This window comes from Pteropus medius, unplaced genomic scaffold (assembly GCF_902729225.1).
Source record: "Pteropus medius unplaced genomic scaffold, Ma_sr-lr_union100, whole genome shotgun sequence".
Lineage (NCBI taxonomy): Eukaryota > Metazoa > Chordata > Mammalia > Chiroptera > Pteropodidae > Pteropus > Pteropus medius.
Genome location: NW_024342473.1, coordinates 2608086 through 2623942, shown reverse-complemented (window position 1 = coordinate 2623942; position 15857 = coordinate 2608086). Strand labels below are relative to the sequence as shown.

At 38.0% G+C, this 15857-nt stretch overlaps 1 protein-coding gene across 4 annotated transcripts in view; it reads left to right on the top strand.

The window, feature by feature from the left end:
• SPATA16 (spermatogenesis associated 16) overlaps positions 1–15857 on the top strand; it is a 224298-nt gene that overhangs the window by 188218 nt on the left and 20223 nt on the right. For all 4 annotated transcript variants that reach the window (XM_039865074.1, XM_039865071.1, XM_039865072.1 and 1 more), the window contains one exon: positions 1514–1597. In XM_039865074.1, the coding sequence (XP_039721008.1) occupies positions 1514–1597 (84 nt within the window). The remainder of the gene's footprint in view (positions 1–1513; positions 1598–15857) is intronic.

Below are 15857 nucleotides of genomic sequence, written 5' to 3'. Positions count from 1 at the left end.
CTATGCTTACTAAAGCTTACAACTATGGGGGGAGGGGAGGAGGCTATTAATCAAGGAATTACTAGGTCAAAACTGGCAGTAATACTTTCAAAACCTTTACAGTTGTGTGCAGTGGAACGCCTTCTAAAAGGCTAAGTGTTTATCCTATCATTCATAAGGCATTCAGGAGTGCAGTAAGGTTGGAGCTTTCAAAGTGCATATTATAGCCAATTTTAGATGATTAATGCTCCTCGGAGATAAGAGGAAGTAAAGAAAATATTAATTTAAGAAGCCGGCACAATGTTGATCCTGTCTTCCTGAAAAGCACATGTAAGATTTAAATGAAAAATATAAGGGACTTTTTTTCTGCACTTAGGTCTTCTTAACCACACATCTACGGCTTTCTTTTTTCTGGTAATACTTATATTTCAAAATATAGACAGAGTGCCAAACTAGTCTTATTGACATCCCTTCCTAACATGTTAGTGCAATATTCTACCATCTCAAACCCTGGAAAATAGGATTTAATGGGATATTTTCATAATTTATATGCCTACTAGAAAAAATTTTTAATGTACATAGGTGTATGTGTACAGGCCAAATATTTTAAAATCATGTACCTTGCAAGATTTTACCACTATTGAGTAATAGATTTTACTTTTCAACTTCCAAGCATGAGTTAACCTAGAAAATAAATCCTAGTAATACCTTTTACGGTGCTTTATAAACAGTAGCTGCTCAATAGAAGAGTTGTGAGTGACTCAACTCTCTGCCTTTCTGCTTAAGCTCTGCAATGTCTAAAGTACAGAAAGATTATCTAAGGGTTCATACTGTTTGATACCACAGTGAACTGAACTGGCATTTGTTCTTTTTCACAGAACTTTCTTTTTTTAGCTTTGACTGTCACATGGCTTCATTACTTTGCAGCCGCATATGCAGCATGTGTATAGGACTGTTTTAAATTGGAAAATGGCAAAGAGTGGAATTTTTTAAACTTGCCTTTGAATGGAATCAAAAAAGAAAACTTGATTATTTTGAAGTTTTAGAGAAGCAAAGAATAGTAAAAAATTAAATGAGCTACATCCTTTAAGAGCCAATAAAACAGCACAGTTTTAGAATCGTCCTCTGGTGAGCTTTTGCATGATGCCTAAAGTTATGTGATACATTAGCCTCAGGAGAAAAATACTAAAATACAGTCATGTACTACATGCCATTTCCTGAGAGAATTAACTACTGTCTTCATTCCTTACAACCCAAATCTGTTTTAATAAAACATCAACACTTACTACATTAAAACCTATATATTTTCTACAAATTTTCAAGAAGAATCTTTTCATTGTCTCAATATTTTATATCTGCAATAATTCTCAGTAATGACTGAAGCAAAGATGAGGTAGCAATGTTCATTGTCGGAAAGATGAGTAATAAAATCATCAGCGTACAAATGATTTTTTAATTAGGTTTTAATCTGTGTATTTAGAGAAGTTATTTCTGTGTGAATTCCACACTGATAATTTTTATCTTGGTGCCACAGCTGCAGTCACTAATGGCAGATGCTATGGACACCCTTGAAGGAAGAAGAAACGATAAAGAACGTGTGTGGAATACAATTCAAAAGGTAAAACTTTCAACTGAAGGAAAAAGATATGTTATTCTCAAAGAAAATGTTCATCTTAGGTCAAATCTGTTTAGAAGATAAAAAGAAAAAGTTTTTTAGGTTGTTTTATTATTTGTTTTCTTTTTTTTAATAAATGCAGCTCTCTCGCTCTCTCGCTCGCTCTCTCGCTCTCTCGCTCTCTCTCTGGAAGTGTGACCAAAATCAAATATGGATTTTCTAACCTATTCCCTCAGGTCTGCTTCTTTTCCAACAGGCTGTGGTCATATGCTTTCAGGGGTCTTCTTATCATGTTCATTCTCATATTCTATTTTTATTATCTGCTTCTTCCTTATTGGTTATTATAGATTTTTTTAAAAGCCCTTTCATTAGTGTTCTAGTCCACTCCCTAACCCCTTTGCCCATTTTTTGTCACTTGAGAAAAAAAAAAAAAATGGCTACATTCCAGGGAACTACAGAGGAACTAGCACATTGATATTTTTGTGAGGAAGAGTAACATATTGGTTTTAGAAGTAGAGAAACATCCCTTCATTGGCTGCCAGAGTTTAAACAAAACAAGCACCAGGATGTACCTGGCCCCAGGTAGTCAGAAGACATGTGGGATACTACAGGGCCCAGAGACAACATAGGAGTGAATAATATTGAGTCCCCAATCCAGCTAAAGTTAATAAATTCTGATCAATCTACTCCCCACTCAGTCTCCTCCAATTACTGTAAGAACCCACAAAGGGAGAACTTGTGTCAGGAGATGTGAGAGAAGCAAACCAAAGAAGCCTTCAGTTTAAGAGATAACAGTCAGCCATGAGGGATTCTGGTATATGTGTGGAAATGTGTGTCTTCTGTAATCAATTTAGAGGCCCTATGATAAATGCATAAAATGGAAATCAGCTGAACTAAGCAAATATTTGTTGACTATTTACTACGCCAGAAAGAACACTAGATGTCACAGATATTTTGCCGGGCAAGACACACAGCCCTTGGCTGTATAGGCCTTACCATCCAGGAAAGAAGACAGTTGTTAAACAGTTACTTATAGGTTTACTGAATATTACCGTGAAAAAAGTAGATGTTCAGTGACCTGTGGAGACAAATAGGGGGATATAATTGGTCTGGGAGGTCAGAAAAACTATCTCTGAGAAAGTGATATTTATATTACATTTAAAGGATATGTAGCCAGATGAAAAGGGAGATTTCTAAACAGAGGGAACAGTTTGTACCAAGAATGCAAAGAAAGCAGGGTACATATGAAAATGACAAAGGTGCAAAAAACATATTTGAAAATGAACTGCAGAGGCAGGAGAAGTCAAATCACAGAAGGACTTATAAATTATGTTAAGAATTTGAACTCTTTCAGAAAGTACTTAACTGGAAAATGTGTTTGAGACATCTCCAAGGTCGTAGCGGGAGAACAGATTGAGGGGCTACAGAATGTGGGGAGGTCAGTTACAAGGTGGTGGCTTGATCTACAGTGGAGGACACAGAGATGAACAGAAGCAGACAAATATAAGAAATATTCAGGAAGCCAAATCAACAGGCCTTGTAGTTCACTGGTTGCATATGGGAGTTTAGAGAACAGAAAGCATTAAGAACGACGCCCAGATATTTGGCTTGAGCCATTGGGCAGGAGATAAGCAGAGGTTTGCTGGTGCCATGTACTAAGGAAGGAAACACTGTTGGAGGAGCAGCTTTTGGTAAAGAATATGAACTCCTTTAGAATCCAGTCAGGAGACAGAAACCAAGTCAGATATTTGAAAGGGAATTTAAAATAAAGAACAGTTAACTGGGTATGAAATTATAAACTGGGTAACTGGAAAAGCAAAGAACAATAATTTATCACAAAGCAACTAATTAAAGGAAGCATCTGCCATCCAGTAAGCCTGGGAAATCAAAGAGAAGAAGTTGGAATCACTAAAACAGAAATTTGGAGAAGGGCCATGCAGGGCCAGCACTCAGCCTCCTCGACTAGGAGGTGCTGCTTAGCTGCTGCTAGTATCTCTGAGCTCGGAGGAGGGGTCCTGAAGATGTGAGATCCCAACTTCTGAGGAGAAGGCACTAACCTACTGGTGCTGACAGCGAGGATGAGAAGAGGGAGAGAGTGGTAATAGAGGTAATTCTGCGACTTTTTGAAGAACTAAATTCAACTGCTACTACAAAAAAAAAAAATAACATTTCTGGAGGAAAGAAGATTTGCTGAAGACACTCTCACAGGCACTCCAAATAGACAGGAAGTCAGCAGCAAATAAACAGGAAGCAGCAAGTCCCTCCTTTGTTTTTTGGCATTGGAGTGTTCCTCTATTGCTCTATTGATGAGAGACTAAGAACTGGCAAAACAGGAATAGGGTTTGCAGAGTTTTGGCCCCAGCATCAAAGAACTAATTATAGAAGGGTGGGTTTGGAGTTGAGAGACTACAGGCTAATAACTGGCACAAAAGTACATTGAATGTACAGTGCTGACGAGATATTCAAGGGTTCTAGAGTTCTGGATAAAAGACTGAACATAGATAGAGACTTATTAGTCATTGCCAAATTAGTATTAACTGAAATCATTTGAGTGGGTGATTTGGCTGAGAAAGAGCATAGAACAAGACAAGATCCTCGAGGAGCACATTTCAATCTTAGGAGGAGAACCCTACAAAGGACACTAAGAAGGAATGGCAAGAGGGATAGGAGTTTGAGGTAAACCAAATCCAATGCTGATGAGAGTCAAGCAATATAATCAAATAATTCTGTTGGATATAGAAATAATTGTTTAGAACAAGGGTCAGCAAACTACAGCCCTCAGCTCGAAATTGGCCAACCACTATGTTTGTAAACCACAAAGTTTGAATAGCTTACGAAGCTTAAAATATTTACTATCTGTCTTTATACAGAAAAAGTTTGCTGTACCTTGGTTTAGAGCAGTTCTCTTCCCAGAAATATTTGCATTTGTGCAGTATTGTAATACCATTTGTGTTTTTACGGTATGCAAATATCATTTGCATGGTAATGTCTATTTATAAATCTAAGTGAGAATAGAACAGTAGTCCAATTATGAAATTTCAATGGCCAGCCGAAAGGTTGAAGACAGACATTTATCTATATCTGTCTACATCTTGTAAGTAACCAGCAATACCACCTCACTCTAAGCTAGTTTTTTGATGCCCACATTCATAGGAGCACTTAGCCTGTGTCTTCCCATTTCACCTCTATCTCGGTTTTTTATTGCTGTGTTACAAACCAACCCTAATATATAGTGGTTGAGAACAACAATTCAATATTGTCTCTCACAGTTCTATGGATTGACCAGTCTCAGCCAGGTGGTTCTCGTTTAGTGTCCCCCATGCCATTCAATCAGATGGCTTCTGTGCCTGGGGCTGTAGTAATTTGAAAGTAAAATGGACTTGACTCCAGGATGGCTCACTCACATGGCTGACAGTTGACACCAGTCAGCTGAGAGAGTTGACTGGAGTCCATAATGTGACTTAGGCTGGGTTCCGAGAGGAAGCATTTCAAGAGAAAGAAAGTGGAATTCATGGATTCTCTTAAAGGTGAGACCCAGAACTGGCAGAGCAACTTCCACCACACCTGTTGGTCAAACCAGTCACAGGGAAGCCCAGATTCACAGGGTTGGAGGAATAGATTTCACTTCCCCATGGAAGAGATGTGCATTCAGTGAGAGAATGAAATGATAGTGTCTGTCTTTAAGACAAGCTTCCGCAGCAGAGCTGGGAAAACTTACTGTGTCTGCCCTGGAAAACTTACTTGCAAGCTTGTAGGAGTCAAAGGGATAGTCAAGTCAAGGCCACTGTGATTGGAACTCTACAGAGCCACTCTACCCAACCATTGGGTGTCTAGAAAGACTCACTGGTGAGCAGCCAGTCTTTCCAAATTAAAAGCACTGGTAATGATCCTAACTTTCTAAATGGAAGCCCCTGAGAGGTCTTTAGGAAGATGTGAATGGGAAGGAACAGGGTGCCAAATTTTTCCCAAGGGCTTTTAATTTGGTTAATGTAACTCAGAAAGGATGATCCTATCACTTTCAGACAATTCCGATAGCAAGTAAGTAATTTCCTTTTATTGCTACAGAGTTAATTTGTGTGTGCAGAAAAAAAAAATAATTTAAAAAAAAAACTAATTGTACAAGCTACACTGTGTTCTGAGCCCACTAGAAGTTGATATCAGCATCACCACCTCTGAGATCTGTTATCTGTAATAGAAACAGCTGTTGTACCTAATGAAAACACTTGAAATTTTCATCAGAAGCAGCAGAATTATAGCAGCACCTCCTAGTTTCACGTAGTTATAGGAACTGTCAGAATCCCCATTACCTAACCCAATTTTCAGGGCTCCACTTTGTTATAGGTCTATAAAAAGCCTATCAAGATGAAATCTGATTCATGAGTGCTGACCTCCTGTCTATTATTTTGTTTTCTTTGCGATTTCTCTAAGAACCCAGAAAGAAAAAGTATGAGATAATTGTGTTTTTTTCTAATTCACTAGAACTAAAATACATTCTTTATAGGGTTTTAGGAAATTGGCTTTGTTTTGGTTTGGCTTTCTAGAGTACTATTTTCTTTCCAGTAATTAACTCAAAAAAGATATATGTATGTTGGTTTAGTCGTGTGTATATAAAATTAAGCCGGTTACATCAAAAAAAAAAAAAAAGTAAATTTTCTTGTGTTATCAAGTCCCAAATCACAGCAGGAGTCTTTAAAATTATCACACTTTGCTTAGTTATAGTCTATAACAAAAATACCTGAGAAAACACACCCTTTTGAATGCCCCACATGTCCTGTTAACGCACAGCTCATTTGTATATTCATCAAACATGGCACCTGGCACCTCCTCTGGGTTGTTACCTGGCACCTCCTCTAGCTTGTTAAAAGCAGTGCCCTCTGATGTTTGCTTTCTACTAGAGAAAAGTAGACAATAAACTACCTGAAGAAATATGGCACATGTTATAAGTAATAAATGCCATGAGTGGAGGCGGCAAAAAAGAAAATGGAACGTGCCAAATGATTGCAACTGCAATAGAATAATCAGGGCAGGATTTACTGAAGTGAAGTTTGAAGGAAAATCTGAAAGAAATGCAAACCATGGAAATATCTGGTGAAAATCATGCCAAGTAAAGGAAACAGCAAATGCAAAACCCAGAAATTGGAGTGTGCCTGACATGTACAAGGAACTGCAAGGAGCGCAGGGTTGACTAGAGTAGAATGAACAAGAGTAATAGGAAATGAAGTGAGAGAGCAGAAGACATAACACTTTTTCAAACAAGAAAACAGTCTAAGCTGCCAAACTGAGAACAGATTGAAGGAGGCAGGGGTAGAATCAAGGAGATTAGTTAGTAAGTTATTGAAATGATACGGGAGAGTAATTGTGGGACTTGAACCCAAGATTGGATGGCTTGAACTCCAGGTTGGATGGCTTGAACTCCAGGTTGGATGGCTTGAACTTGGACCTCAGGTGGTGGCAGTGGATGTCAGATTCAGTTCTATTCAGAAGGACAAAGGCTTATGTAAAGAGAAGGTAGTACAACAATAACAAAAAAAAAGGCACCCTGAACTAATAATAATTTGGAGACCTGGTCTGCCACGATTAACTCAGAAGCCATTTCCTTTCTCTAGGCCTAAGTTTTCTCATCTGTAAGATAAAGATATTGAACTGGAAGATTCTTAGTCCTCCCTCAGCTCTGAATGAATGGGTCTTTTGAAAGCCAGACTATCAAACTGAAAGAATAAGTGTTAATGTTTGCTGAGCTCTTAATATGTGCCAGTACTCTCCTTTTCACTTTACATATACCAACCCACTCATTCTCACGAGGTAAAAGATGTAACTTATTAAACGGAGAAGTTTAGCAGTTTGCCTAAAGTCACACAGCCAGCAAGTGGTAGAGCCAGGATTTGATCTGGACCTACGTCCTAAACTCATTCTCTCTAGAAGCCCATACATTGTGCTGCCTAAAAAAGCCTGACTGACGAACATTATTTTATGTATAGATGAGCATTCAGGTGTTAAGTCAAATGGAGAATTACTGTGACCTCCAACCAAACTGGAATTTGGCCATAAACTAGCCCAAGTTGTCGGTCTTTAATTCTCAAAATAAAGTTCTTTTCATCTGAGCCAAAGAAGTCACTAAGGAATTTTTTATTTAGTCTGCCTTTGTAATCCACCTATATAGGATCCTCTCCCTCTGTTCCTTAGTTTGCTATCTATAACCAGAAACAATGCAGAGCCTAAATCTGTAAATCTTTGACTGTAATTCAGCTCCCGCTCATGGGACCTCAGGCAAGTCACAACCTCCCAAGAAATATGTGTTCATATCCTTACCACCTTTGGAGTCTATGATTTTGTGTTTCTTAGCATTGCAGTCTAAGGCCCATTGAAACTGTATAAACTAGGCCTGAAGATAAATAGTAAAAGGAGTCTTTAGAATAAAGTCTTTTAAAAAAATGTACCAACTGCTAAATTGGAACATTCCTATTTCTTCTCACCAGAAAATCAGTTAAGAGAAACAGTTAAGCAACACTTTGTCTGCAACTTAGAGGAAAAGTTGCTTGCTCTTTATTTACAAAGTCTAAATTGTGCACTAAGATCAGAATTTAATCTGGTATAACAAAAAGTACTGTCTTATTCTGATATGCCTCCAGATCGCTGATTTGAGACTAAATGAGATAAATGAAATTTTGTATTTTAAAAGTAATGCAAGAAATACTGTAGCATATAATCATGGTCCTGTGAATTTTCGTGAGAAGTAACGCTACTTTTAAATTTCATTGACTATTATAACATAGTACATCATAATCTTCAATGGATCTAACTGTTTAATAGAGTATAGGTGGATATCTTTAAACAATTCATATGAACATATTCAAAATTATTTAGCTTTTTATGTTCCTTTTTACCTTGAAATCTTAACTTATAAATCATACTTGTCATCACACAGAAATGACATTCATTGATATACTAATTCGGTCTTTTAGGATGAAAATGGGATAGAATCGTGTGTCACCTAGCAAATCTGTTCTGTTCAAGGCTATTGATGTAGGCGAAGCAAGCAGGGGAGAATACAAATTCGGGAGATGGGCCAGGGGGCAGTTGGTTGAAGAGGGAGAGGGAAGAGCAAATTGGAACATTTTATTTACTTTCCACATCAGCATTCAAACCTGAATCCTTCCTGAAACTCTTCTGAGAGAGATTGCACATGCGGCGCTATCATTCATCGGCCAATCATTTGGGCTGACTAATATGTGGTTAGGGCATGCATTTGTGTCTCTCTGAAAGAACTACTGTCTTTTCAAAGATTCAGCAGCCGTACCACTCATTTGCAAAGCAGTTTTCCTAGCAATCATCCTTTTCCTATGTGTTTTGTTCTTTAAGGAGTCTCTGCAGATTTATTTCAATTTGATTATGAATCTTCTCAGCTTCTGGTTATGGGCTTCTGCATTAACATATCCCTAAATTCCTTTACAGTGTGTGCTTCAAGCACTGCTAAGCGGTTTTGTTCAGGGCATAATGCAAATTATGGAAAGCAACCTAAGTGCTCTTATTGCTGACCATGGGGAAGGGGGGTCTGAGGACTAGGAGAGAGGCAAAGTCCACGGGGATGAAGAGAACAAGTGCATGGAATAAATCACTGCAGTTTCTGGGATAAATGAGTCTATGCCAGTAGTTGTCCAGGCCAGCAGCTGTAGTGGAGGGGTCCCCACCTAAGTCCTGGCAGACCTCCTGTTGTGGTCAGAGGCTTGAGTCCTAGGGCAGTCGGATATGAGGGGAAGACCTGATCCTCAAATGCTACCCATGGCAAAGCCAGGTCTAGCCTGGGAAGGCAAAAAGGCAAAAAAGCAAAAAGCCTTGGTTCTGCCCATCTCCCCAAGACACTGTGAGATATTCCAAATCTAAATGGCACATTTCAATTATTATTTAAACCATGACATCTTTCTCCTTTGACTTAAAGGGAAAAGTATGTGGTTAATTTGTTAAACATTTTCGACAACTGCATTTGCTAATCACCCACTTCCCACCTATACTTAGTCTTTCCTCCAAAACTAAGAATGCCTCTTTTATATACTTTGTTGGCCGAAAGTATTGCCTTCTAAAACTTTGATGATTTGGCAGGAAATTTCTGCAGCAGAAGCATTTGTATGCGGTACTGGAATCCTAGCATGCCCCTCATCTAGGGAGCATGTATCCAGAAGTTTTGCTGTTTTTAACTAGGAGTTTAGCAAGGAGCAGACAAAGGTAACTGCCTTTGTGCTCTTGTACTTAATAACATACTTTGTTACCCAACAAATTATCAAGCTATGGTAGTCTGAGGCTTGCTTTGGAATATCACAATTGAAATAAGTTACAGAAAAATTTAGCTCAGATAATTAATGTAACGATGACAAATATTTTTGGTGATTACTATTGATCTTTTAGTATGTGCCAAGCACTGTGAGTTATTTTAATGATTGCACAACATTGTGAGGGAGACGTCATTATCTCTCCTTTGAAAGATGAGGAAAAAGAGCTTTGTAGAATTAACAGGGGAAACAAGCCCAAGTTTGTAGTGAAAGGGTTTAGTTTTGAATCAGATTATTTGGGTTCAAGGCTCTGTTCTTAGCACCAGCTAGGATGCTTAGCTTAAACCAAATGCAGCTACTGAAAGTCAATGGCAAAAAAAAAAAAAAAAAAAGCATTGCCTGACCCAAGCTCAGACTCTGTAATACAACCAACAAGACAACCCTTGAGTTTGCTTTTGGCCGGTGAGTGGGACAGAAGCAGCAGAGGCTATTGTAGGCATCCTCTGTCTTTCTTTAGATCACAGTTTACTGGCCCAGCTGGGGACTTACCCAGACTACTTTGCAGCACCTCCCTGACCAAATCCAAACCTTGGCACACACTATCCCCTGGATCATGCTGCTTCTACTGTCTTGCCTCACCATTCTCCCTCTCTCCCCTACCCCCTCCCCCATTTATAGACATATCACGTTTAGGTTGGCTTTGATAGCTCACCATTTTCCCACTTCCTGAAACATTAGAACTTCAAGAGAACAGCTTAAATCTAGTCATTCCTGTAGCATACCTACTGTCACTCTGAGGGTCACTTTCTCATGAGTTGTCTGAATTAGCATTCTGAAATGCACCAGGGTCTCAGTGAAAACACAATTTCAATACCTTCACAGCACAGAGCCCTGGATGCTGGAGCCGGACAGCACCCTGCTAACCTCTTTCAATTCCGGTGATCTCTCCCTGCCTGTCCCACTAATGAGCTAATATAAGGAGGTGAATAACACAGAAATTGGAAATGCTCATATTACTCCAAATTTATTAGTGTTTTTATCTCTGTAAAAGCTTTTCAAAATGCACCTTTCAGAAGTTCAGTGAAATATTCTGGGGCAAGGGAGGAGAGCATATGTCTCAATTGTATTTTGAACTGAAGAGTCAGTTTTCAGTCCATTCTAAAAGCTACCATCTTTAAATTACCGAAGTGTCTTCTTTGCTTGGCAGCCCAACACTTTATTATGTGTATTTTATACATCAAGTTTTGCAATCCTTTATAATTCTGGAGAATAACAGAATAACAGCTTACACCACTTGGTAGCTAAATGAACCATAGGACATCTTCCGTTCTGTATTGAAATTGGGATTAATACAGAGTTCAGAGCAATTGACTTGTAGCTCATTCAGTCATTTATAGTGTACTCATTGTACCTTTCATCTTTTGGAGAAGGGCAAAAATACAGCCCTAAAGAAAGGTATAGATCCCTGTCATTTTAATTATGACTTTCTTACAATGGTGCATGTAGAAGAGGGGACAAAATTGTAATCTAAAACACATACAAATGTCATAAGCACAAACACACCCACATCTCTTACCATCATCAGAACTCTGTGTGTGTGTAAAACTTATGTGTGCTCTGCTAAAATGACTTTCTGCTGGAGAAAAGACTATGGAGAGGAGCATAAGAAAAGATGCTGGTGAAAAGATGAATAGGGACCTATGTAAGAGAGATCCTAATAGTTAGGCCCCTCTCTTATTGAATTAAAAGGAATTTGAGAGGCTTTCAACTTTCCAAGACCTCTTAATTAGAGAGAAACCCCTTCACCTTCACAATGATTCACTTCATCATATTGTTGAAGACATTTAGAAGCAACTGGGAAAACTAATTCAAGAATGAGAGTACATCTTCCTGAGGTACACGGTTCAAAAATCATTTTTAAAAAGCCGTGATAGAAGATTTCCACTTCTGGGAATATAGAGTAGATTTGCTTTTCCTATTCCTCCCATCAAGTACAACTAAAAGCCCTGGATATTATATATAAAACAAATACATGCCTCTGAAATGTAAAATGAAAAAGGCAGACAACCTTGGGACATGGGGATCCAAGGAATGACATAGTGGTGAGTTCACTGGATTTTATTTTGCCTCATACATCTGACACATTGCTGAAGAAGCTGGTAACCCAGAAATACTAAGAAACGCAGACAAAAAAAAAAAAAAAAAACAAAAAGCCCCTTCTTGTCCTATAGCCAAAGAACAGGAAAGGGACAGCCTAATAAGACAGAAAACTCTTAGATCATAATAATCTTACTCCAACCAAATACCACAGAAAAAAAAAATGGTGGTCCAACCCCCACCCATGCCAGTAAAGGCCAAGTGAGGAGTTAGACTGCTACCCTCATTAGCCTATAACGAGGTTTTTCAACCTTCCCACACTAATAGGTGGTGTAAGAGAAGACCAAAATAGGAGCCTGGACTTTTAACTCCACATGAGTGGTAAGGCACCCCCATCCCTCTTTTTCCTGCTGGTGCGGTGTCAGAGGAGACCTAGCAGACAGAATTTTCACCACCCACCAAAAATTATGAGTGTGATGTCAGTGGAAGCCACTCGAGGAGCAGTTATGAGGTACTCCTAATTCTCCCAACTAGGAGGGTTATCTGTGAAAACTTTGGGAAGAGCTTAAATGTTCATCCTCACCCAAAAGTAATAAGGAATCCCTTCCCCGAGTGTCAGTGAAGGCTAAGTGGGAAGCCTGAACTTCTATCCCTAACCTGGTAGTAACAAGGCAATGCCTCTCCCATCTTTGTAATAGTAGTGCTAAAAAAATCCAGCTAAACCAGAAGGTCTAAATAAGATCCAGTGTCACAACATAATGTCCAGACTTTCCAGTTTTCAATCAAACATCACTCATCATATCAAGAATCAGGAAGATCTCAAACTGAATGAGGACAGATAATTAATAGACGCTAACACAGAGATGTCAGCGATATTAGAATTTCCTGAAAAAGATTTTAAATCAGCCATCCTACAAATATTTTAATGAGCAATTACAATTTACCAACACCTTAAAATGAATTAAAAAAAAAAAAGAATCTTAGCAAAGAAATAGAAGTCTCCGTAAATAAATAGAAGCTATCAGAAGAACCAAAAGGAAATTTTAGAACTGAAAAATACAATAACCAAAAAAAAAACCTCTCGCTGGAGGGGCTCAGCACCAGAATGAAGGGGACAAAGGAAAGATTCAGTGAAATAAATATAGGATAATAGAAATTACTCAATCTGAACAACACCCATGGACCCTAATAAAGGCATGCACCCATGTTCTGTCTGTCTCTCAGCTCATACTCTGCCTTGACCTCCTGTGTGGCCCCTCAGGGCATGCCATGTACGTCCTCCAGGACCTATGAATAATAAACCTCCAACACCCTGTGCTCTACTTAACAAGCGTTAACAAAGTCTTCTACTCTTTTTTGGCCTTTTGAAATTTTAACTGAAAATTCTATGGTTCTATTTTTCTCGTTTCTTAGCATTACCGGTTGCACTTTTTTTTTTTACTTTTTTTTTGTGTTTGTCCCAAAGTTCTCAATATCTATTTACAATTAATCTCTGTCCACTTTGATTATACGATACCACTACATAAGACCTTATAATGACAAAACAGTCTTAATTTTTTTTCCAGTCTATCATTGCTGTCATTCATTTTACTTATAAACATATATATATATATGTATGTAAACATACATAATCAAATACATTGTTGCTATTGTTATATTGCTTATTCAGCAAGATAGGCCATAAAACACACCTTAACAAATTTAAAGTAATCGAAATTATACAAATTAAAACCATAATGAGGTAAGTCACTATACACCTATCAAAATGGCTAGCATAAGATAGTGGCAACACTAAATGCTGACGAGGATGCAGAGAAATTAGATCACTCATACATTGATGGTAGGAATGGAAAATGGTACAGCCACTGTGGAAAACAATGATAGTTTCTAAAAAAAAAAAAAAAAAAAAAAAAAACTAAATATACAACTACCATATGACCTAGCATTTATATTCCTAGGCTCCCGGGCATTTATTCTAGATAAATAAAGTCTTACGTTCACACAAAGACCTATACACAAATGTTTATAGCAACTTAATTCATACAGCCAAAAAACTGGAAGTAATCTAGATGTCCTTCAAAGGGTTAACAGTTAAACTGTGGTACATCCATACCATGGAATATTGCTAAGGAACAAACTATTGACATATGCAACAACCAGAACAAGTCTATTTTCCAGAGAAGCACGGGCTTAGATACTACATGATTTCACTTACATAACCTTCTTAAAATGACAGAGAAATGGACAACAGATTAGTGGTTGCCAGGAGGTGGGGCCAGGAGGAAAATGGGTGTAGCCATAGAAGGGCAACGAGAGAGATCTTCCTGGTCATGGAACTGTTGTGCATCTTGAGTGGATAGATGTCAGTATCCCAGCTGTGGTATTCTAGTACAGTTTTGCAAAATGTTACCCTTGGGCAAACTTCATAAAGAGTACAAAGTTCTTCCTGTACTACTTCTTACCGATGCACAAAAACCTACAATTATCTCAAAATAAAAAGTTAAAATATGTATATTTAAACCTGTAAATAATTTGTCACTAAATGTCGAAAAATAAATTTTTCAACAACCATGATACATGGTTTCCTAGACAGAGTGACGGCAAGATTCTGTAATGTTCTTTAACTCTATACTAAACATAATAAAAAGTGGTAGCATTATGGAAATTTTCAATTAAGAGTTGGTAATACAGTTTAGCAGGAAATGTTTTTGCACATTTTGTAACATCTCAGTGGTAGGTCCCTCAGATCTTACGTTGTACTTTTATGACTAAAACACTGAATAACATACCAAATTCACTAAATGTAAAAGGAGAAATATGAGGCTTGTTTGTCTGAATGCTAGCCAAAAGCTAAAGAAAACTGCTATATTATGAATAGCAGAAACAATTCCATTTCAGAAACTAAGTTTACTTTAGAAATTAATTTCAAGCCTGTTTGAAAACAATTGTAATTCTAATTAGAATTAAAATTCAAACCATTCTGGATGATAAATATTTAAAAGCATTTGGTCTGGAAACTAAACTGGAACAGAGCAAAGAACCTAACGTTATCAAATCCACCGTAGTGGAGGGAAATGTCTATTTTGCCGAGAGGATTTCGGTCCACGCTGCTAATCGCTGGAAACACATTCTGATTCTGTAGCCACCACTATAGTCACATAAACCCGATATTTATTCCCAAAGCATGCAATTCTTATTTGATCTACATTTTTTTCTTCTTAAAAGACATATTTTTTAAAGCTTTACTAAAAAACAAAAAATAAATTCTTTGAACATCCAATTTCTGAGGCATGAACATATGCAAACAAACCCCTACAAACATAGCTAATCCTCCCTCCTTGATCCAGACTAGGTGAAAGCCAATAGGAAGTTCCAATTCAAGTTCAGCGTCTTACTTCTCAGTGTAATCTACCCATACTTTCATGTTTTAAATCTATGTCCTCTCACTGCCATTATTGGAAAGAAACCACTGTAGTTCCCAGGGTATATACACTCAGAATGTGCAGGGAGCACCAACCAGGTAGCAAGCATCAAACAGCAGGAAAACTGAATCCTAGAAAGCATCCAAGTCAAGTTTGAAGGGAGAATTAGAACATAATTGAGCTCCTTTTTATTTTACAGCTTAGTGGTGATATTAGTTTGCTACAGCTGCTGTAACAAAGTACCACAAACAGAGTGGCTTGAACAACAGAAATTTATTGTCTCACAATTCTGGAAACTGAAAATTGAGATCAGTGTCATCAGGGTTGGTTCCTTCCGAGGGCTGTGAGAAAGAATCAGCTCCCCACCTCTCTCGTAGCTTCTGGTGGTTTACTGACAATCTTTATTGTATCTTGGTTTGTAGGAGAATCACCCTGATCTCTGCTTTCATCTTCACATGGCATTCTCTTTGTGTGTGTATC